Here is a 24,875-nt window from a genome sequence, read left to right as displayed (position 1 = left end):
AATTTAAAGTTTGTCCTGTTTGTTGCATTTACCTGTTGAGGCTACACACTCAAGTGCGCTAGCCTGTGTTGCACATTTATTGCATTTTCCTGCTGTTTGTTGCAAAAAAGAAAAAAAAAAAGTGATCCTTGTTTCCTGTCTTTCCTGACCTAGAGTAGTCCAAATACAGGCTTTGCTGCATTCTGGACTTTTGGAAAGTTCCTGTGTTGCCCATTTCCTTTCTTGGATAAAGGGAGCCTTCTTTGTTCACCAGTGGCAGTGGGGAGCTTAGAGCAGCCTATCTATCCCTGGAGGAGTGTTCCCAGCACAAGAATCTGGTAGTCTATTGGCTGATTTGGGCCAATTTCGAGCTCTTTCAAGTCCCCCCCCTGTATAAAACCCGCTTTAGCGTGGCTTTGCGCGATTTTGCACATAGCGCATCATCGGGCAACGCCGCTTAATTGGGTTTAAACCATTCTTGGCTCCACAATGTGCTCTTCACTTTTTCCCTTATAACTGATCTAGTTCTCATAATAAATACCCTATTCCTACTCTAAAGCCTGGCACTTGCTCACTAAAGCAATTATACAAGTCAGCACTAAAAATTTAAAAGCACTACACCCTCACAAACTCCCCTTGAGTACCTTGTTCCCACCATTGGCCCTTTTTTCAATTATAAAGGAATTCCCAATACTATTCTAGCATGTCCAAAGGTCAGTTGTCAATCTCCTCTCCAGTCCAGCTGGGGAATCTTGAGGCAATGTTACAACTGCCTCATGTACACAGAAAACCCTCTCCTCCTCCCAACAAATTCCAACACATGTGAGAGATGCAACCATATAGCCAAACTGGAGGCTAAGCTCTCTCAACTCAGTAATGACGTAACCAGTCAGGAGGAGAAGAAAACCACACTCAATACAAATCCAGTCTCACATAGTCCTACCACAACATCAAACCAGACACAAACACACAAAAACATACTCGGAGGCTCTAAATCAAAATCTGCCTAAGCAACAGAGACCTCCAAAAGCAGACACCCAAGCAACCGCTACCCCAAAACAAAACACGTGCAACACATAGCTAACAAAGCCAGTGTGCTGAACAGTCACAGCCCTTAAGGCTTAACAAGACACCTGATACACTTGTAATAGGTGACTATAGTCAGGCACACTGACGTCCCGCTCACCAGGCTGAACAAGGAGAAGGTCACGGTGAGCTGCCTGTCGGGCGCTAGGATCCGCCACATAACACAAGCACTCAGGTCATTCACACCAGCATGTAGCCCAGGCCGGCATAACCCTGACCTTGAGTAGCATCTTACTTCACCAAGAATGATGCCACAATATGAAGACAAGATCAATTTCAACAACTGGCTTAAGTATTGGTGTCATTTAAAGGGGATCCAATGCCCGTTAGCCTGGGATGACATGCTCGACAAGCCACAATGCTTCGCTAGGGACGGCTTGCACCTGTCACCCCTGGGCTTTCAGATATTGGCAAAGGCTCTTGCCACCCCCATAGTGCCTTTTTTAGGCAAGGCTCAAAAGACAAACCCACCTCCATAGGTATCACAAGGGATAAGAAACTAAGAGTAATGCTACTCAATGCCAGAAGTCTAAACCTCAAGATGCACTCGAAACTCTCCTTAGCATGGAGAACATCGATATCTGTGCAGTAACAGAAACCTGGTTCAAGGCTAGAGCACCCCAGCACTACCAGGTTATACCTCATACCATGTTTTCAGCCCCAAAACTTGGACCGAACCACAAAAGGAGGGGGAGTATCAATATTCGTCAAAGATACCCACACCTCCAGGTTGGTGGCACAGCACGAAGCATCTGAGACTATCTATGTGCAACTAACAGTGGGTAAAACTGCCTTCCAGTTTATAGCCTGCTACAGACCACCCTCCCAAACCCAGGAACCCCACTCGGCCTTCCTGAGAACACTGGAAAATATGAAGGTCTCTCCAAACACCATTATATTGGGCGACGTCAACTACCCAAACATAGACTGGGAGCATTACTCTAGCTCCAACACCCTAGCCCAAAGGTTCCTAGAATTTATAAACTCAAATGCTATTGAACTTGTTACCACTCCCACAAGAGGGGAAAACATACTGGACCTGATCATCACCAACATGGGGACTCTATGCTCCAGACCAGAAGTGTGTATCCCTCACTGGTAAGATCAGACCATAAACTAATCTTACTAGATATTCACATCCAGACCCTAGCCCCTGCCCAGAAAACCACAGTGACAAACTTCTCTAAAGCAAATTTCACACTCCTCAAAACTGAGGTGGAATCCTTCAAAGCCCCCGGGCCTGTGGAAAATACAGCCCAGACCGCAGAATCCTTTATAAACGCATTCTATGAACACATTCAGGTATGCATGGATCATGCAATCCCAAATAAAACCAAGACCCAATCCTCCAAATGCAGGCGTCTTGTCTGGTGGACCCCAGCCATAAACAAACTATACAATAAAAGGAAGAAGCTACTACATGATGGAGCAAAATCCCAAAAAGGGAAGGCATCTCTGATCAGTATTAGCAAAAAACTACGGGCACTCATAAAATCGTCTAAGGCCAGCTTCAAGAGAAAAAATGCACAGGACACTAAGGATAATCACAAGGCTTTCTTTAGTTATGTTAGGAACCTGGGTGGGAATTCACAGATATGCTCAGAATTAGTCCAAAATGACAAAAAATACACCAAACCCACAGACTTTGACAACATCCTAGCTGACAGGTTCAGCGCAACCCCCCCCCCTTCCCCACCAAAAGGGCAAATATCTATCCTAGCAGAGTGCTGCCCCCCTGACATCTCAGATGCTCAGGTAAGAGCCGCCCTCTCCAAAGCAAAAAACACAGCATCAATGGGACCAGACGGTGTCCCGGGCTGCGTCCTACATGAACTCCAAGAAGAACTAAACCCAAACATAAAACTACTGTTCAATCTCAGCCTTACTACAGGATATGTACCTAAAGAGTGGCGTACAGCAACAGTGGTCCCTCTCCACAAAGGTGGTGCTTCAACGGATCTTGGAAACTATCGCCCATAAGCCTGTCTAGCTTGGTCTGCAAAGCTATGGAAAGGATCATCATGGACCTCATAAAGATATTGGGGACCTACAGACACTGGATCCTACCCAGTTCGGCTTTAAGGGCAGATCCTGCCTCTTAAACCTGGTCGATTTCTTTGAAACGGTCACCAAGGCCACTGACGACAGGAAGGTGGTCCACACAGCCTACCTGGACCTCGCAAAAGCCTTCGCTACAATAACTCACTCGGGCATTATAGATAAGCTCACCAGCTTAAATATAAACCCCTATGTCACTAGATGGGTTGCAAACTGGCTGAAGGACAGAACCCACATGGTTAGAACTGCTGGAGCCATGTCAGACTCCAAACCAGTTACAAGTGGCGCCTCACAAGGCTCAGTCCTGGGACCTCTCTTGTTTGGTATATATTTCTCGGAGGTACAAGCCAACACGGAAGGACTGTGGCTGACCAAGTCCGCAGATGACTGCAAACTGGGCACCATAATCGCCTCTCCAGCCGACACAAGCATCCTACAAAAGGGCCTCATAGAAACAGACAACTGGTGCCAGAGCCATGGCCTCAAGCTAAACGCCAAAAAGTGTATAGTCATCCCCTTCGGCAAAAACAAAGTGCCCACAAATTACCACATAGATGGTAATCCATTAAGTACAGAAGTAGTAATTAGGGACCTGGGGACCCATGGTTGATAGCAATCTCATTAGACAACCACGTGGCCAAAAGTGGTTAGAGAAACATTTTATATAGGCCACCTAATCATGAACGGATTCACATCTAGATCAGGGGAGGTCATCATGCCTCTTTCGTCATCCCTCATCAGGCCCATAATTTAATACAATGCCCCTTTTGGGATGTACCTTACCAGACACCTGCAGCAACTGGAAAGACCCCAAAAGTACCTCACCAAGAGGATCAAAGGGCTCAAACAGATGCCATATGCTGCTCGGTTAAAGAAACTCCAGCTCTACTCAGTGGCATACCGCCTACTCAGAGGCGATCTGTGCCTGACGTATAAAGCCATGTCCAACCCGGAATTAATGGACATGCTGCACCTCAGAAAATAAAAATCCCATCGAGCTACGCGCGCGAGAGACTTGAACCTCAGCACTGAAATAAATAGGACATGCTGGAGGGACAGATTCATAATCCAGAGGCTCCCTTCACTCTGGAATAAAATCCCAGTCCAGGTTAGGCAGAGTCCCTCATTGACTCTCTTCAAGAGGAATCTTGATGAGTGGATAGGAGATCGTAGATTTACTCCGGGTATCACTTCTGTGTCACTGTTAGACAGAGGCACAGTATACTAACCTCGAAAAAGGGCATAGCAAAATTAATTTAAAATGGGTGGCAAAAGCCAAACACACTCTGGCTAGGCTTGTAAATGCCCTAGGGCAGATAGCCTAGTATGAACCTATGAACCTAAAACTTGTTTCAAAACGACAGTGTGCTCTACTTGTCACTCGACGTGAATTTCTTGGCATCTATGTCTCAAACACATACTCTACTTATGACCAAAAACTTTGCCATAATCTTCTACATTAAGAGTTTTGATGAGTAAAGGGTTTTAGGTTAGGTTATACCAAAAGTTAAAATTGTCCAGAATGTTTAAATAAGCATCACCCACTGTTTAACAAGCATACGTAATTTTGCTGGCATTAATGGTAAGTGTAGGGGACATACAAAACACTGAATTTTTGCTGCAGACTTCCAAGATGGCTGTACACTGAGCAGCATGTTAACTAGACTAACTGTTAAAGCCAGTAAAATATATCAATATGGGTAAAGTTCAGTTACTGGTGAATAATTAGACTGTATGGATGTCAGCAAAATAGAAATTTGGAGAAAGTAAAAATTAAAAGGAGAGAGAAAGCTCTGCCTGAGAAGAGTATTGCAGGTGCTCACTGGTCCATGGTTCTTACTATGCTTATGGCTAAAAAATCCCAAGGTGTTTCAGCCACATCACCCAGGACTGGAGGGGAACTAGCTGTTTGACTCCATCAGGTAGATTTTCTCAACAAAACACAGTTCACGTTTCATCTTTACTACAGGTGATGGCTTCTAGTAATGTAGACAAAAAAATAAAGAAATCACATTTCATCAGAAGTGTTTAAAATAAGTGGAAGTCAAATTACAAAATTACGAAAAAAAAATTAAAAAGCTTAAGGAGCTATTCAGCTGCAGAAATCAGATGAAATAAAGGAAAACAAGCTTAGAATAACACTTCAAAAAACAAATAAAAAATAAGAGAAGAAACAAGCACACACAAAACCTGAGATTTTTTGGTACACCCCAGAAACTGGAAGGAACAGACCCCATTAATTCTATGAAAAATACAAATAAGCAGCTGGACTGGTGTTCCACAGCATACGTGTTAATTTAGAGCGCATGTCATATGTGTAGGTATTAAATCTGGCCATGACAAAGCAAGCAGATACCTATATAACTAAAGATGCAATCATACCAGCAGGAAGAACTGCTCCTGACAAAAGTATTAAATATTGGGGACACCAGCATTTCTCAAAAACAATTCTTTGCTGTACACCAGGCAGAAGAAGCAGGTTTATCCATGCAACTATGGAATGTTGAGAGGCAGATATGAAATTCAAGCTGCTACTGCCAATGGTTTTCAGAATAATTCTCCTGGATGGATTAAAGATGAATAAATGTTGTTGGAACTATAAATACTACTACCCAGAGTAGCAACTCCACTACAATCAAGTCCGTCTTCCCTGAAAGCAAGAACTACATGATTTGAATGGGAGAAGAATGCCAGTGTTAAATATTGAACCCGACTTTTTAACAAAGTACTTATTTCTGATACAGAGACAGTAGAGCTATTTTAAGCATAATGAACATTGTTTACAAAAATGGGGGAGGATACAGTCTGAATGAATGCCACCCCCCAAAAGTATTAATACAGTGCTTACAGAATAAAGTAGGGCGTCAATTGCAAGGTCAGGTGACATGACAGAAGGTAGAAGGTCACTGAAGATTTATGTTAAGGGCAAAAGCAATCAGTAAACCAACAGTGCAGCTCCACCATAAAAAAAAAAAGTTAGACAAGTGAAGATATGACTGTGGTATAAATGAAGGGGCTACCTAAAAATACATTCACATAACTACTCTGTTTCCATCGATTTTTCCACATTATCTCTGTCAACGTTTTATTCCACAGTACTGTCCAGCTTAAAAAGCAACTGCCGCTTGACTTAAGTGGCTTAGTCTTCTTCATTGTCAAATAAACAGTCAGAAGTAGGAGTAATCTAAATTATCCAAATGTCCACTCTACCACAGTTGCTTTTAACTGCAGTTATACAGAGGAATAAGCCAAATTAAACGGCAGAAATCAGTTAGAGTCTGACTCATGTTTATTCTGAATTGTACCAAACTGTGGTTTATGATATTGTGGTACATTAACAAGATGCTGTCTGGACATGAGAATTGTGAGAACATTTTCATTACATTGTAAAATGGGAGAATACTGGTGAAAAACTACTGTGGCACAGTAGACTTAAGGTAAGAATACTGTGTATTGGCTTCATGCATCACAAAACCCATCCAGTGACGCTACAAAAATATCTGCACTGGACAAAGCAAAAATTTTCATTCTTACCATAATGCCAAACATATCAACATTACAATTCTATGAACTTCAGCACTGAACTTAACATTCTTAAAATTCGTATCTATGAATAAGACGCCAGTATACCAGCATAAGGGAGGTAACAAAACAAGCAACATATGCCAAGGGTAAGCTATGGGTGAGCAGAATCAAACAAGCTGGTGGAAAACAATGCAAGTTAGTATGTCCAGGTCCATCAACAGAAAGGTGCCATGTTATATTAAAGCCTACCTCTTAAGTCACATTCCTTACAGAGACCAAAAAAGGGACGGGTGTCCTAAGTAACTGAATAATGCTAGATCACTGCCTGACAAAAAACAAGAGTGTGTTTAAGTGGCTGCCCTACTTCCAAGAGTGGGTGGGGTTGGAAGAAAAAAATCCACTATCAGCATAGCTAACTAGATAAACCTAGGCAATGCAATAAAATCCAGCAAATAGAATACAGGACTGGAACATTAAATGTATGAAGTGCATGTTCTGACAATTACAGGAAGAGACCAAACTGCTGTTAACCACCCCATCTCACTCTGAAAGTAGGCTAATCAAATGGCAAATTAGTAATGCTTTGAAAAAAGAAAACACTGCTCTTACCATAATTGGTTTCCCCTGAAATGTTTTTACTTCTTCTCTTAAATATCTGTAAGCCTAGAAAAGGAAGAAAATGTTGAACAATTTCTAGCCACATTTTAAAGGGCTACCTAAATTCATAAAACCTAGATATAGTATCAAATTGTGAAAAAATACACAATGAATATTGCTGATTAAAAAAGAACATTCTCAACTGTGTCAAGGTTTCACCAATTGCCATTAAGTCCAAGGATCATAAGTTGCAAAAGACTACTGTAATATGATAAATGACAAATAAAGAGTTGTATTAAGTAAGTTTACCATTGCAGTAGATGTTCTAATAGATCACTGTTTACAGTAGCCTAAACTAACTGTGTTTTAACCTCAGCACCAAGACCGATTTCAAAGCTTAAAGGCACCTTTGACAAGCTGTCAAGAGCTGAAGGGGAACCTCAATATAGCAACAGCTAGAACACCAATTATGCAAGAACCTTTTTAGGCAAGAAAAAAAAGGAAGCAAGAGCGCTGAAAAAAAGAAGGTATGTACTCACCATAACGTTCCATGTATGTAGTACATCTCGACGAACATTACGTGTGGGTTCAGAGACTATCCTCGGCTCCGACTCGGCCCCCTTTAGAAAGCCTGAAAACTTCTGACTGGCTTGTGGCTAGGAGGTATCCCAGGGTGTATGAGCACACTCCCCAGATCTTGTTTGCTGCCAGTCTACATAAGGACAAAGTAGAAAGGAGAACAAAGGTTAGGAAACATAAAACCCTAACAAAAGTGTCCTTTATGATTTAAACCACCGTAGAAAACTGTTTCCTGATCCTCCAGGAAGGGGGCAGGTGGGTGGGTTCATAATAATGTTTGGCGAGATGGACTACATACATGGAACTTTATGGTGCGTACATAACTTCTTTATGTTGTGTAGTCCTATCTCACCTCCATTACATGTGGGACAGCGTCCCTAGCATCTTGTATGGGTGGCTCACTGGAAAATACTCCTGAGCACCGTGGAACCAAATGAGATCCAACCCCTGGAACTCCAACTTAAAATGGGTAATGAAGGTATGAGGGGTAGCCCATGTTGCTGCTGCACATATATTAGCAATAAGAGTACTGGCTTGGAAGGCAACAGAATTGGAAAATGATCTGGTAGAATGCACTTTGACTTTAAGGGGTAACTCTCTTTCCTCTCTCCTCAGAAGTATAAATGAAAGAAATGCAGTTAGAGATCCAGTTTGATAGTGTGACCTTAGAAACTGTAACACCCACTCTTGTTTCAGCAAAGGAGATGAATAGCTGGTCTGATTTTCTAAATCCTTTAGTTCTGTGGATGTAGAAACGCAATTGCCTATGCACATCCAATTGGTGAAACCTATACTCTGCTTTATTGGTGTAACTGGCGAAGAATACTGGCAATTTGATAGTTTGATTCAAGTGTAAATGGGAGCACACCTTGGGGATAAAGGAAGGATTCATCCAGAGAGAGACCCCATCTTTGTGAAAAATTAAGTATGGAAGTTTAACCGATAGGGCTTGCAGTTTGGAAACTCGTCTGGCTGAAGTTATCGCCACCAGAAAAATAGTCTTCCACAACAGAAATTTTAATTGACAGCTATGGGCTGGTTTAAAAGGTGGCAAAGTAAGTTTATAAAGGACTAGATTTAGATCCCAAGGAGGAATGGGATTTTGAACCGGAGGTCTCATAGAACCTTTGAGAAAGGTCTTGCAAAGTTTGTGTGACAAAGTTAGAATCATTAATTCCCACATGAAAATTAGATATTGCTGCTAGCTGAACTATGAGTGTAGCAGCTGCTGATCTCTGGTGAAAAAGTTCTGATAGGAACTCTAAGACAATAGGAATGGGAGCTGTAAATGGATTAACCTTTCGTTTATCTGCCCATATAGAAAATCTCTTCCATTTACCGTTGTACAATTTTCTAGTCGAGGGCTTATGAGAAGAGGTAATGATATGGGTTACAGCTGGACACAGATCATGAAGCCTGACTAATGATGGAACTGGAGCAGCCATGCTGTCAATTTGAGTGTGTGGAGACAGGGATGAAGAGAACCTGACGTGTGTCAAGAGGTCTGGTACTGGGTTCAGAATCCACGGATAGCCTAACAGGTGAAGCCCGAGGAAAAGGAACCAAATCTGACGAGGCAGTAAGGAGTGATGAGGATCATCTTGCTTCCCAACAACATTGTTTTCTGTATAACCTTGGAAATGAGTGGAAAAGAAGGAAATGCATAAAGAAGTCCCGGGGGCCAATTATGGACGAGTGCATCTCTTGGAGACTCTTCCGGAGGGGGAATGAGGGAGGAAAAAGGTGCTGCATTTGGCATTGATGGGGCTGGCAAAAAGATTGCAGCAGGGTTGTCCCCATTTGTGGAAGATCTGACGGGCTACTTTCTGGTTCAAAGACCATTCGTGAGGTAAAATTGCCCTGCTTAGCTTGTCTATCACGTTGGATGTCCCCGGGATGTGCTTTACAATGAGAAAGCGTTGGGAAGAAATTGCCCAGTTCCAAACTCGCAGGGCCTCTCAACATAAAGGGTAAGATCTGGTTCCTCCTTGCTTGTTTAGATACCATACCACCAACATGTTGTCTGTCTGGATAGCTATCATCCCTTGAGGGAGAAAGTCATGAAGTGCTTGCAACGCTAGAAGCACCACTCATCTCTAGGACACTGATATGCAGATGGGCCTCGTGATCTTGCCATGTGCCTTGGACAGTCCTGCATAGATAATGCTCTCCCCACCCTGAGAGGCATCCATGGTCACAGTGGCAACGGGTTGGTGTGGTACAAAGGGAGTCCCTGTGGTAAGGTGACCTGGCTGAACCTACCAACGGAGATCCTTTTTGCAAGAATCTGTAATTAGTATCTGGTGATGCAGGGGCAACTGCTGGAAAGACCACTGGGATGACAGAAGCCATTGGAGTATTCTCATAATTGTCTTGCTAATGGTACCAATGTTATAGTCGACGACATTGTTCCAAGAAGTTGTAACACCACCTTCGCTTTGACTCTTAGAAAGGGAAGTATCCTGTAAATCTGCTGTGAAAGATTTTGTATTCTGTCTGTTGGTAGTCTGGCTATCATACATACCGAATTTATGTTTGCTCCTATAAAGGTTATAGATTGAGCGGGCAAAGTTAAGGATTTTTCGCAATTTAGAGAGACTCCCAACTGGGAACAGAGCTCGATTGTGGAGTCTCTGGATTGAACTAGAAGATGGCTGGTGGTGGCGGTCAGGAGCCAATCATCCAGGTATGGAAAAACTTTGATTCCCTGACACCTCAGAGGGGCTGTCAATACTAACATGCATTTGGTGAACACCCGGGGGGCTGTGGTGAGACCAAAAGGCAGCACTCAAAAATGGTAATGACTGGCTCCCAGTCGGAAGAGTAGAAAACTCCTTGATGCTTTGTCCATCTTGATGTGGTAGTAGGCATCTTGGAGATCTATTGAGCACATCCAATTTTCTTTCCCTAACAAAGGGAGTATGGATTGTAGAGTGACCATTCGGAACTTAGACTTCTTTACATACTCGTTTAATCTACAGGTAAGCCCTTGGATAAAAATTCTTTGTCTTTAGGGGCGGAAAGAAACTTGTTCGGCCTCCTGATGACCGGTTCCACGGCATCAGGAATCTGCCATGCTTTCCGAATCACAAGATCCAGTAACTCGTCAAATAGGGGAGACACCCATGAAGCTTAGGGTTGAGACCCGAAAGCGTTCAGGTACACTGACTCCTCATCAGACGGGGTAACAGTGGGCCAGCCGCCTCTCTGCCTGAAGATCTCCAAGATGTCTGCAAAGGAGACATCTTCAGAGGACGACTTAAGGGACCCCTCAGACTCATCGAGGTCTGTGTCAGATGTGACAGACTCATCAAGGGAGTCTACATGCTTCCTCTTACATGGATCTCTTCCAAGGGGGCTCCTCAGCGGGGTTCTCTGGGGAGGCCCCGTAAGACTGGGGGCCATCCAAGTGGGGGTTCTGGGGCTGTGGGTCTCTGCCATCTGGGGTAAGAGAAGATGCTGAGACTCTAGTTGGCACTTGAGTGAGTATAGCATTGGTCCTTCTACATGGGGCAGATGAGCTATCCAGCATGCTCCTCATCTTCACAAAGACCAATTCCTCCAGCTTCGAAAGATGCCTCAGTTCCGAAGAAAGCGGAGGTGCTGACGGCTCCAGAAGGATCGGCTCCGAGAACGATGTAGGGTCTGAGCTCACTCGGGCCGACGCACCAAGAGGGAGACTCAGCACCGAAAAGGTTTGGTTCCAAGTGTCCCCATCGGGGCCGACCAAGGAGCTTCGGACCCTAGACACTTCAGTCGATGCAGAGTATGTCGTAGTGGAACTCTGCTCCGAGAAAACCACATGAGGTGCTGGAACCAAAGACTCCACTGAAGTCGGTACTGGCAATATCGGCTCTGAAGGCCCAATCTGGGTTAGAGGAGTAATGAAAGCAGGATAGGTAGGAGGAGTCGGCTCTGAGACAGAGTGGGTCAGAGCCGATAATTTTGGCAAGGCCGACGAATTGAGGAGTCTAAGCACCACTCTCTCGATGTCTTCTTTAGATAGACTCCTGCAGGATCTGGAGGACAGCGTGGGTGACCTTGTTCTCTGTAATATCGGCGATTTAAGGGTAGGGGAGGCCGGTGGAATATCAGTTAACCGGCTCCGAAGAGGGCTGCTAGTGATCGGCACTGAAACACTTGCTACCGATACTGCAGGGTCGCTGTCCAAAATCTCAACTGGCCCTGAAGACTGTGGAGCCGAAGAGTAAGATACCAAATCCACTTTTTGTAACTTCTATGGTGGTTCAGAGGTAGAAGTTGGAGTCGGAGAAGGCTGTTTTGAAGTTTTGCCCTTATCCTTCCTATAAGACTGCGACTTAGGAGAGGAAGAACTGGCTAGGTTTTCTTCGAAGGAAGGTTTCAACAGGCCTTTTAAAATAAGTTTATTCTTCCATTCCTGGAGCACTCTAGGGCTAAAAGAATGGCAGAAAAGGCAGGTTTCTTGAAGATGTATGGGCCCCTAAGCAATATACACAAACGCTATGTCCATCAATGATGGACATTTTTTGTGAACACTTAATGCACTTCTTAAAGCCTGACGGTTTGTGTTCCTTAGATTCCTTAGACATATTGACAGCAAAGGAAGGCCAACACACTAGAGAGGAACTAGATCCTCTAACTTAAACAGATCTAGCCCTATCACACTCCAAGAAGAAAAAGGGGGGGCGGGGGAGAGCTAGGTCCTCTAACTTAAACGGACCTAGTGTGAAGAACAAAATAGGGACGAAAGTAGAACCTCTAATTTAAACGGTCTAGTAAAAAAAAAAAAAAAAAAAAAAAACACACACTCAAGGGATACCACACGCGAACAAGCAATATGCCCACAAAATACAATATACGATAAAGTCGAATCCGGTTGAAGTCACAAATCAGAAGTCACAAAAAAATGACTGTCAGTAATAAGCTATAATAGAAAACTCTCTATAAATAATAAATTCCTAAAAAAGGAAGTAATAGTAAAAAAGGTATCACTTAGCCACGGCCAACCAATAATGCTTCCGATTGAAGACGTGGCAAACGAGATCTGGGGAGTGTGCTCATGCACCATGGGATACCTCCGAGTCAAGAGCCAATCAGAAGTTTTCAGGCTTTCTAAAAGCAGCCGAGTCAGAGCAGAGGAACGGCTCCAAACCCACACATAATAATGGAGGCGAGATAAGAGTACATAACATTACAATTCTAGGAAACAAGACCAACAGTAAACTGTATAAACAAAGGTCTATCAACTTACGGGAAATATAAAAGGAAAAAACAAACAGCCAAAATAAAAAGGTTAGGAAGGAGGATGGCTACAGCAACAATAATCTATCAAAACATCTACTGTTCTGCTAAGTTTACTTACACAACAGAACTGTGTTCAACATTTCAATCACTATTACAGTAGCCTAAGCAAACAGGGTCAATTACCATAACTTAGAAATGAAGGGAGGAAAAATAAGTGAAGAATCCAAGAGCCCCTGGAGAATGGATGTGGAAAGCCATGTTCTGGACCTGGAAAAGGAATCCAGCTTGTAGTGCTTTACAAATGTACAGAGGACAGCTGTCTAAAGAATACTCAGCCTATCGATTTCCAGAAAGCCACAAAAGCCAAAGCCCTGTGGAATGGGCTCGAACCCTACCTAGTAGTGGCTCACTGTGGTGAGTATAACAAAAGCCAACAGCATGAAACAATCATCTGTAAATAGTCTGCTTTAGTACTAGTTGTCCTTTACGCTTACCCCTTGTAGACAAACAGCTGATTAGCTTTCCTGAATGCACAAGTTTTGTTCAAGGTAGCGTATGTGCTGTTGGTGGACAGTGTGAAAAATCTTCGCCCCAGTACTTTGGTTCAGGGAAGAAGACAGAGATTAACTGTCTGGCTTAAGGTAAATGACCACTTAAGGTATAAAAGGGTTATACCACCCCTCATGCCAAGTCTGATGCTTCTGTAATGAAAGACTAGAGAGGTGCTAGAAAGAAGAATTAGACTTGAATTGCAAAAGACCTGGTTAACCCCACCAGAAAAATCTCCCTTTTTCACATCCCAGGAAAGGGATCTAACAAAGATAAAAGATGAAGATGCTGAGCCAAGATTAACCTCCAGTACCAATGGATTTTCCTCAACTCTGACCAGGGGAAGCATGGGAATCAACAATACCATGTATCCCAAAAACCTGAGAAAATGCTTAGCACATGCCTAGCTTCATTATAAAAATTCAGGAAGAACTGCTTCCTTGCCTCGAGGAAAAAATGCTCTTTCCCAGGGTAGAATCTAGCAGACATCCTAGAAATGCAATCCTGTTAGAAGGGACAAGCTAAGCTTTGAAAACCCAAAGCAGCTCATTAACAGTTGTTAAAGACTCAACAGATGAACAAAACTTTGCAAAGACAAGAGCCATAATGGCCTTAAACAGGCCCTGAGAAAATTCCATCAACTCTTCCTCCCAAGGAGGAGAGGAATTAAACATTATGTACTCACCATAACTAAGCATCTGTGTTGTCCATTTTCATTCTTCCTCAATGAATAGGTTACAAATCCAAATCTTGGATCTGACTCTGCTGCATACTTCAGATTTCAGACTTTAGATACAACTCTAAAGCTCCTCCCTCTATCCATAATGTCAAAAAAGGAAGGGGGTGGAAGGTGGGAAGTTGAAGAATGAAAATGAACACCACAGATGCCTAGTTATGGTGAGTACATACCTTTTAAATCTGAGGTTGTCCTTTTCATTCTTTCTCAACGAATGGGACAGAGTCCACAGCTAGGTGAATCTTGGGTGACCTTCAAGGAAAGATATTCCGAAGACGCACTGAACAAAAGGAAGCTCAGTTTCTAGAGATTAGGTCCAGTTTGTAATGAGTAACAAAGGTATGCACATTGGACCATGTGGCTTCTGTGCAAATATCACCAGAAGTTCTTGACCAAAAAAACATACGAAGTGACCATGGATCTATGTTAGCAGAGAAATTCCTAGTTGGGAACAGACATGGAAAAGGCAATTAGTTATCCATTTAGCCAATGTAAAGAATAGCTGTGTAAAATCTTACCATAACCATAGGCGTCCATCAGTTCCATCTTGCAGTATTCTTAGTGTGGGATTTGCCACCTCAGGAGACCCGAATGTTGGCTCCTATACAAAAGCTTAAGCCTGGTTGCTGTAGGTGCATGGGATGTCACACATAGGGTCATAAACCAGTGACCTTAAACGGGTTATCTGCATGCACAGACCTCACAACTTGAAGACCAATCAGACAGTCCCAAATAGAGTAACAAGTGATGTCAGTCAGAAGTTTGAAGTGTCATATGCTGACTAGTCTGCTCTTGGTCTAGAGTAGAACTTCCTAGTGCCCATAGGCCCACAGACCAAAAAGAAACTACAGGAGGTTGGGAGGGAAGGAATACTGCAACATGGAAAAAAATGCATCTATGGTTACAATAAGAATTTACACACCTATTGTATGTCCTTCTATTCCTATGTTGCAGTATTCTTAGAGTGGGAGAGTATCACAGCTTAATAAGGGGGGAAGGCTGGAGGTAGAGGTGGAAGATTCCAAAAAACCCTGCAGGACTGCTCTAGCAAAACCTGCCCTGTTTCAGGAGATGTGGTCCAATCTTTAGTGTTTGGCGAAGATGTCAATTGTGGACCAGGTGGCTGTTTCCAGAATGGATGCCATGTCCCGCCCTTTGAGGAAGGCTTGGAAGTAGCCATGCCTCTGGTAGAGTGAGCTCTCATCCCCTGGGGTAAGTGCTTGCCATGGTGTGAGTAATAGAAGGAATGGAGTTTCTAATACAACAAGAAATTGTTTATTTGGAGATTGCCTTGCCTAGAGCCCTGGGATGGAAGGAAAACAGTTGGCTAGAGTTTCTAAAGGACTTAGTTTTGTCTAGGTAGAATCTAAATTGCCTGTGCACATTCAGGGAATGGAGAATCCTCTCACTATTGTTAGTTGGAGAGGGAAAGAAGGTAGGTAGGTGAATGGACTGGTTTAAGGACAGTTCATTGACTACTTTAGGCATGAAGGAAGGGTTAGTGTGTAGGAACACCCTATCTTTGTGGAATGTGGCGTGTGTGTGTGTGGAGGGCTGGCAATGAAAGCCTGCAACTCAAACTCTCTTAGCGGAAATAATGGCCACCAGCAGGACAGTCTTCCATGTATACATTTGGAGTGTAGCAGTGCTAGCTGGCTCAAATGGGGCCAGTGTTAGTTTTTCCAGAATGAAGTTTAGGTCACAGGGTGGTGGGATGAGTTTTCTAGGTGGTCTGATGTGCAAGATCACTCTTAGGAAAAGTTTTACATCCAAACTGGATAGCAAAGGGAGATCTAGAGGGAGACAAGCTGAAATGACTGAAAGGTGGACTTACACTGAAGAGTAGGAAAGGCCATCCTTAATGAGTTCACACACACAGGCAAGAACTAGGGATGGGTCTGCCTGGCCGAGTTCCCTCCCTTTATCTTGACACCATCCAGAGAATCTCTCCCATTTTGATAAATATAATTTCCTAGTAGCAGGTTTCATGTCCTCTGAGTAGTGGTGTCTGAAAGGGATTAGAAGTTTATCACCCAGAGTGTTAGGCCTAACATCCTTTTTTGAGGGTGAATTAGAATTCCCTTTTTTGTGAGAGTAGGTCCAACTTGTGGGGTAACTTGTGGTGATTGCCCCTGGCTAATGAGAGACGAACCAGTGTTGCCTTGGCCAGTAGGAAGTCACCAGCAAGATTTTTGGTTTGTCCTCCCTGATTTTCAGTAGGACCTTTTGGATTAGAGGGAAAGGTGAAAAAGCCTGTAGAAACAGTCCCTTACATGGAATGCTGAAGGCATCCACCCTCAATGCAAGTGGAGAGAGATTCTTGGTGCAGAAGTTGTTCAACTGTCTATTCCTGGGGGAGGCAAACAGATCCACTTGAGGTGTGCCCCACCAGTGGACAATGTCTAGAAAGGACTCCCTGTTCAACATCCACCTGTGCTGTAAAGAGGATGTTCTACTGAGAATATCTGCTCGTTTGTTGTCCTGAGAGGGGATTGTAGGGGGCTTCAGGGTTAAGTTGTGCCTGGAAACAAGGTCCCAAATTTGTATGGTTATCCTGCATAGGAGTTAAGCTCTGGTCCCTCCTTGTTTGTTGAAATATCACATTACTGTGGTGTCATCTGTGAATATTTGAAGGGGGCCTGGTTGGAGAATAGTAAGAAAAGCCTCCAGGGCCAGAAGAACTGCAGTCATTTCCTTTACACTGATACGCTTCTTTTGAAGGGTAGGATTCCATGCCTCATCTACCCTGAAACCTTTGCAGGTGGCTCCCCACCTTAGGTCTGATGCATCTGTATGCATAAGCTGGGTTGGAGAGATGATATGAAGTGAAAATCCCAGGCTGTGAACGATTTGTTGAATCCATCACCTTAGTTCTGTTTCAGGCAGGGCAAAATGGGAATTTGTTGTTCTAGGGAGTGTTGGTGTTGGGACCACACGTTTTTCAGGCACCACTGGAACTTTCGCATGTGTATTCTTGCTAGGAGAAGCATAGGGATGGTGGCTGCCATCAGACCCAGGAGTTGCAAGAACCGTCTTGCAGATACCGGAGAAGCTAGTAAAAGGTTTTGGAAGTGACTGGAAAGTGACAGAACTTTGCCCTGGGGAAGGAAATCCCGCATCAGGCCTGTCCTGATTCTGCAGCCCAGAAAGATTTTGTCTTGTTGCGGGAGTAAAGAGGATTAGTTTAAGTTGAGGGTGAAACCCAGGTTTTGTAGAAGGGAGATGGTGAAAAGTACAGCTGTGTACACTTACAATAAATGTAGATGTTCGAGTGTATTCACTGTTGCAGTCATTACATTTGAGTTATCTGCTTGCAGGTAGACCTCAGTCTGCCTGATTAACAAAGTCTTGGGCCCTGTGTCGGTTGCTGTCCCTTCTTCCATGACGTCAGGTTGTCAGGGGTAAAAAACGTGCAGCCGACGCCATTACATCAGCTTTTCTTGCCCCAGATGTCAGGTGTCCCCCTAATGGGAAGCAATTAAATATACAAGCGCAAAGATATACCTCCAACATAAAAGCAAATACACCAAAAAGGCTTTTAAGCATAGTAAAGGAAAGTAGAGGTATAGCCAAAAAAAGTTAGGGGGGCTGGAGGGAAGGTAACCAGGACTTAAACAGTGAATACACTCAAACATCTACATTTATGTTAAGTGTACACAACTGTACTATGTTCTTCGTGTTTCACTGTTGCAGTCATTACATTTGGGTAGATTCCCAAAGCTATAGCTGGGGAGGAGGAATTTAGATAGCATTAGGGCCAGCTAAAAGGCCCTGCAAGACTGCAATGGCAAAGCCAGCTCTGGATTTAGAGAAAATTGGGAAATTATCATGCTTAATTAAAGTATGTACAGAACTCCAGGTAGCAGCTTCTAGGATGTCCCTGGTAGGGATGCCTCTGAGAAAGGCTGTAGAGGTAGAAACAGCCCTAGTGGAGTGAGGTCTGATCCCCTGGGGGATAGGTTTTCCATGGTGCTTATAGCAGAAATGAATGCAATGGCGTATCCATTTAGAAATGGTTTGCTTTGAAATAGCCTTCCCCTCTGCCCCTGCAGCAAATGCCACCAGCAGTTCAGATTTCCTTCAAGGTTTAGTCCTGTCCAAGTAGAATCTAAGTTGTCTGTGCACATCTAAGGAATGTAGTATCCGTTCCCCTTTATTCTGTAGCTCGAGAAAGAAGGTTGGCAAATGAACAGACTAATTAAGAGCCAACACTGGATACCACCTTGGGTATGAAGGATGGATTGATTCCGAGGGACACCCTGTCCGCGTGAAAGATGATGAAAGGCTCCACTGCCATAAAGGCCTGTAATTCAGATACCCTTCTAACTGAAGTGATTGCTAAAAGGAAAGCTGTTTTCCAAGAAATAAATTTTAAGTCTGCAGTAGAAGCTGGCTTGAAAGGAGGTAGAGTGAGTTTCTCCAAGACAAAGTTAAGGTCCCAGGCTGGAGTTGGAGCTCTCCTGGCTGGTCTCAAATTGTTGGACCCCCTGAGGAACTGCTTGAGCAGTGGATGACAGAAGATGGGAGGTTGTGTGTTATAATGAGCTGAAATGGCTGAGGCGTGGATTTGAATGGAGGAAAAAGACAGGCCCTTGTGAAGCATCTCAGTTAAGTATTGTAAAATCTGAGGTAAATTGGGCGCTGCTGTGCTCATCCCTTGAAAATGGTTCCAAGCACAGAATCTTTTACATTTTTCAGCATAAGAAATTTTCTAGTACTAGGTCTTTTTGCCTCGAAAATTATATCCATCACAGGTTTGCTGAGGGATGGTAAAGGAGGGTAAGTAATTAACCAAGCTGCAAGGTTCAGTGTTAAAAGCTGAGGGTGCAGAATCTGGTTCTCCTGCCGAGACTGCAGGGAAGGATTCTGAGGCAGGTGCCATGGAGATAACTGCGCAGGAGGGGGTACCAGTGTTGGCGCAGCCAGTCTGGAGCAATCATCCATGGTTTGTCCAGTTTCATTTTTAGTAGTACTTTGGAGAGCAGAGGCAGAGGGCGGAAGGCATAGATGGATAGGTTTTTCCAGCTTAAGGACAGAACATCCACTTTCCAGGCTTGTTTGTGGGGAGTCCTTGTGCAAAATTTGTCCAATTGGTAGTTCTGGGGAGAGGCAAACAGGTCTATATCTGGGCTCCTCCATTTGCTTGTCAACATGTTGAAAATCCTTGGCTCCAGTTTCCACTCATGTGGGTCCATGAGGTTTCTGCTTAGTCCGTCTGCCAGTGTATTTAATTTTCCTGGCAGGAAATAGTTTGTAGGTGCACTTGGTAGCTCAAGGCGGTGTTCCACAATGTCATGGCTAGTCTGCAGAGGGGGTAAGTATGTGTACCCCCCTGCTTGTTTATGTACCACATAACAGTGGTGTTGTCCGTCTTTACCATTAGTTGTCCTGGAAGAATGTGGTCCTTGAAGGCTGTTAGAGCATTCTATATAGCTAACCTTTCTTTTTGATTGATATGCAGGTGCATTTGACTTGGGTTCCATTTGCCCTGAATGCACTTCCTTGCCAGGTGAGCCCCCCATGCATAGTCTGATGCATCTGTTAGGGTTTGGGCTGCAGGGGGTGGTGTGAAAGGTAGTCCCTTGTTTTGGTAGCAGGCTTCTGCCCAAAGGAACTCTAGGCGTAGGCAATGTATGATAGGAATCATTGTTTCCAGGTCTTGAGAATGTTGACACTATAGGCTTTTTAGATACCACTGTAGTTTCCTCATATGCAGTCTTGCATATGGAAGTAGAAGAATGCAGGAGGCCATGAACCCCAAGTCTTGCAGTGTTTTGCAGATAAATAGGGTTTTTGTGGCCACTTGTTTCAAGTAGGTTGTCAAATTAATTTGTTTCTCTGGCGTGAGGTAAGCCACCTGGGAAGTTGTATTCAAGCTTGCTCCCAGGAATATAATTTGTTGACCGGGTACCAGGTGTGATTTCATTTTGTTTATGGTGCATCCCAGACAAGTTAGAACCTTTTGTACAAAGGCCAGATGATTCAAAAGTATGTCCTGGCTTTCAGCCTGAATTAGACAATTGTCCAGGTATGGGTATATTTGAATATTTCTTAGCCTGCAAAATGCAATAACTAGAGCTAGGCACTTTGTGAATACCCTAGGCGCAGTAGATAAGCCAAAGGGCAGTGCAGACAACTGATAGTGCGTGTAGCCTGCTTTAAAGCATAAGTATCTTCTACAAGATTCCCTGATTGGGATGTGCAGGTATGCTTCTTTTAAATCTAGTGTTGCCAACCAGGCATCACTGCCTAGCATAAGAAGTAATTGGTGAAGAGTCAGCATCTTGAATTTTGGAATCTCCAAAAAGATGTTTAGAGTAGACAGGTCCAGGATAGGATGCCAGGAGTTGCCTTTTCTGGGTACCAGGAAAATCTTGAGTAGAAACTTTGTCCCTTTTCCTCTTCTAGTACCAGTTGAATAGCCCCGAAGCTTGAGAGAAAGTACTTGTTTTTGGGCCTCTGCCCACTGATTTGGGGGTAGGTCCGTCCACCCACTTGGTGTTGGCAACATGTGGAAGTGAAATCTGTATCCCTGGGACACTATATTTAAAACCCATTTGTCCTGGGTAATGAGTTCCCAATTCTTTGCATGAAGAGCATTCTTTCCCCCCAAAAGGGCAGTCAGTTGATGAGTGCTTGGTAATTTTAAAAGGAAGTCATTGAAACAGTTTACTGAATTCTGTGCCTCTTAGCAGGGGAAGGCTGGCTTCCCATAATTAGCGTTATAAGGTCTTCAGCCATTAAAAGCATTTGTTTTTGTGGCATGCGGGCCTGAGCATGCTCTTTGGTTGTCAGTTTTCTAGGTGTAGTGCATACTCTGGGCTTAAAAAACTCTGTAGTTTTGGATAAAAAAAAAAAAAAAAAAAAAAAGTTGGTTTGATTTGAACATTGGTAAGTCGGAAAACACCCTCACAAGCCGGTGCCTGCACAGCTGCTCCAGACCCATCCAAGGTAGAGACATCTGCTGGTTCCACAGTCGAAGCATCTCGCGGCATACCGGACTCCAAATGGGTCTCAACAGAGGCCTGCAAACCCATAGAAGTGGGCATCAGGGGCTGCAAAGATGCCTCACTGAGTACCGGTGGACTGGCAACTAGCTTAACGGAAGCATTGGCATTTTGGACCTGTGCGTTCTGTCTTTATCCTTGCATTTTTTCAGATCAGTAGTTGGATGGCTTACCGAAGCCATTTCAGAATATGGAGATTGAAAGCGAAAGAATCCAGCAACAAAGAATAGCCCAACGAATGGTTCAGGCATTGAACAAGGCACAAAACTGACAGTGAGGGACATCGTGGTCTGGGCCTAAACAGGTGACGTAGTAAGAATGAAAATCTGAGAGGTATTTGCTTTCCACAGGCAAGACAATTGTTAACTTTTTCTGACATTGATTAGAGCAAAAAAAAAAAAAAAAAGATCCTCAACGGGGTACTTAGCTTTAGAGGACTTCAGGATTATAAACTCTAAATAAAAACTTCAGGTAGCGGCCGACCAGCATTTGTGAACTGCTTCTGCTTTGGGCTCCTCCTCAGCAAGAAAAAGTGATGTAATGGCGTCTGCTGCCTGTTTTTATACCCCTGACCTGACGTCATGGAAGAAGCGACAGCATCCAACGCAGAAATAGTAAGATTCTGGTATTCACCCAACTGACTGCTACCTGCAGGCAGATAACCCAATTGTGATGACTGCAACAGTGAAACACGAAGAACATCTACACCTAACCAAGCTCAAGCAAAAGAAAAAATATCCCCCAACGGGGTACTTAGCGTTTTTTTGCGTGTGTGTGTGTGTGTGTGTGTGTGTGTGTGTGTGTGTGTGTGTGTGTGTGTGTTAAACACTGAGCGCGCCATGAGAAGATAGTTATTTCAAGCTCTTAACCCAGAGTGCCTTCCTGATGCGAGATAAACTGTAGTGCAAATCTGTAGTTGAACCTAATGTAACACACCATCCTAACTGAACCTGTAAATTACATTATACAGTTACGATTCAGTGTGTTTTTACATTAAGTTCACATTCAAGTTTTACTTCTAATTCAGTTTAAAAGGTTTATGATAAGCAAGTGGTGGCAGCCAATCAGATTCTTGCAATCCAAGCCACCACTTGCATACAGCTCCACCCCCAACTTAATTTTCTTTTGTTTTATGCCAATATATAGAAGGTCCAGCAACAGGTATTTCTTTTCTTTGGAATAATACTTGGAGACCTTACCTGCTGCTGAATCCCTCTATTTTATTTCTGCACTCAGATCGCCAGAGATAGCCATTGAAATCACCAGCATTTGCTGCAAGGAGTTCCTGGTTAGACTCTCCATAGGAACTGCTCTTTTATACCACATCAGGTAAGCTGTTGCTTCATATCCTTCAGAAAATGCATGCTAACACTAATGGATAGCTGTAAGTGGAGTTGGATTTAATGTTACAGCGTAAGGATTTACAATTACTGCTCTAATCATTGCATTTACTCGTTGCAGGAATACTGTTGTCGGTACTTTTCCGTTAACGCAGTAGCACAAATGAGCTAACTTAGCCTGTGATAGAGCAATATTTAAATGGCCTTTGCTTTCTTATTGCTATTTCATCATTTCTTTTTTTCAGTTAAGAGCATTAAAATAGCGTTCTGTAATTCTGAAAAGTATTCAGGTATGCAAAACTACCACAGAAATCTCTAACAAGTGCAAGAGGGAGGCTTTATGGCCTCTTCAACCTGTCTACAGTTACTGCCGCCTTTCCGGATGTCCGCCTCATATTTAGAAGTGTTTTCTGAACAGTAACTAAACCTGCAATGCATCTTAATTTTTATTGTGAACGGAGTTTGTAGGTATAACGAATATAACAGATATCTATTTAATTTAGTTTTTGCCACCATTCCGGACGTCCACCTCATGTTTAGAAGTGTTTTCTGAACAGTAACTAAACCTGCATCTTAATTTTTATTGTGAACGGAGTTTGTAGGTATAATGAATATAACAGATATCTATTTAATTTAGTTTCTTCGACTTTACTCACATTCACTGTGCATGCCATATCATTGGACTTCATTAAAACATCTGTCATATCACATGGATTTCCAGTAGGTCATCAGTTAAATTTTTAATGCAGAATTACATTGGTGAAATATTTCAGATTACCATGCATACTTGAGATGTCTCATTAATCAGGCATGTGTTTCAGGTATGGTATTGTGTTTCGGTGTTAGCCATTATACAACTGTTTATATCACGCTATGAATTTGATCACATGTATCCACTTATTGTGATTGCCTTAAGATTCACAGGAACATGGCTATCAGTAATATAGTTTTGAAATTTGTTTTAACCAAATGAGAAATTAAGATTTTTGTGCAGTGCTTCTTCAACATTACAATTTGAATCCATATAACTTGCATTCAAATCATCATACCATGGCTGAATAATTGTCATCTTAGGAAAGTCTGTAATGCTCTAAAGGTTAGGCCTTTGGAAAAGAGAAATTTAACAAATTAACAGAAATGTAATATATGTAATATAAATTTACTGGAGGACACTACTCAGGCCTGTACCATTTTGTCAGACCTTCAACTTCATTCTGCTAAACATGTGCCTTCAGTATATAGGTAGTTACACAAGTTCCTCACCGCCACTTATAACATCTCTAGCATTCATCCCAATGTACATTGTAAATTTAGTGACCACAGCCTTATGAAACAAAATTTGCTAACATGTAAACTATTCAATAACAGAATACAGCACCTAAAGGATTATAAACAAGCTAATTTAAAAAAATTAACATTAAGAGTAGTATTTTAAGAAAGTGTTCAGCATTAAATACAATATCAAACAGAGGTATATAATGGCTACTACAGGAACAATTAATCTTAACCACATATAACACAAAAATATGGATAAAGTAATATTACCTAGAGGGTCAAGACTGCTATTAATTTGATAAAAGAAATATTACTTTAACAGTGTTTGTCTGTCATAGCACTGATATTTTTATCTCACAGACTGACAGTATATTCAGTTTTTGACACACCTGCATGTGTATATGTGTATGCATGGAGGGAGGTGGAGACGCTATGGCACTACAGTACATATTCATTCACATATTTGATCTTAAAATCATAGCTCTAGATTAATTGCCCTTTACATGATGGCTTTTATTCCATCAGTACGACGATACAGATACTTGATTCTTTCATGATCTCCTAGTCCATTTCAGTATGCTATTAGACTTATAACATCACTTTACTACAGCTGTCATCTCGCTCTTAACTGCTTAGTCAGCAGTGGTGCAATGGCTGCTAATATTCCCAAAGCATGTTTAAATCCGTTTCATACTTCATAGTCTATTATGTGAGATGAATGGCTTTTGCTGATTGCAGCAGACAGTACAGTTTTGTACCTACCATAAATGTAGATGTCCGATAGATATGCAACTGCAGTCCTGACATATGGGTTTGTCCTGCCTCAGGTAGCCCTTCGGTCGGCCAGATTCCAAAGTCTGGGTCCGGCGTCGGCAGATGTCGCCTCCTCCCCAACGTCAGAGCGGCTGGAGTATAAAG

The 24,875-nt window shown here is 42.9% G+C and overlaps 1 protein-coding gene across 1 annotated transcript in view; it reads right to left on the bottom strand.

The window, feature by feature from the left end:
* Positions 1-24,875, bottom strand: part of LARP4 (La ribonucleoprotein 4) — a gene marked incomplete in the record, with an annotated part of 1,458,174 nt that overhangs the window by 661,524 nt on the left and 771,775 nt on the right. The window contains 1 exon segment of the mRNA XM_044083476.1: positions 7,258-7,311. Within this exon segment, the coding sequence (XP_043939411.1) occupies positions 7,258-7,311 (54 nt within the window).

This window comes from Protopterus annectens, chromosome 9.part0 (assembly GCF_019279795.1).
Source record: "Protopterus annectens isolate FY-2018-M chromosome 9.part0, PAN1.0, whole genome shotgun sequence".
NCBI lineage: Eukaryota > Metazoa > Chordata > Ceratodontiformes > Protopteridae > Protopterus > Protopterus annectens.
This window is presented reverse-complemented; position numbering and strand designations above follow the sequence as displayed.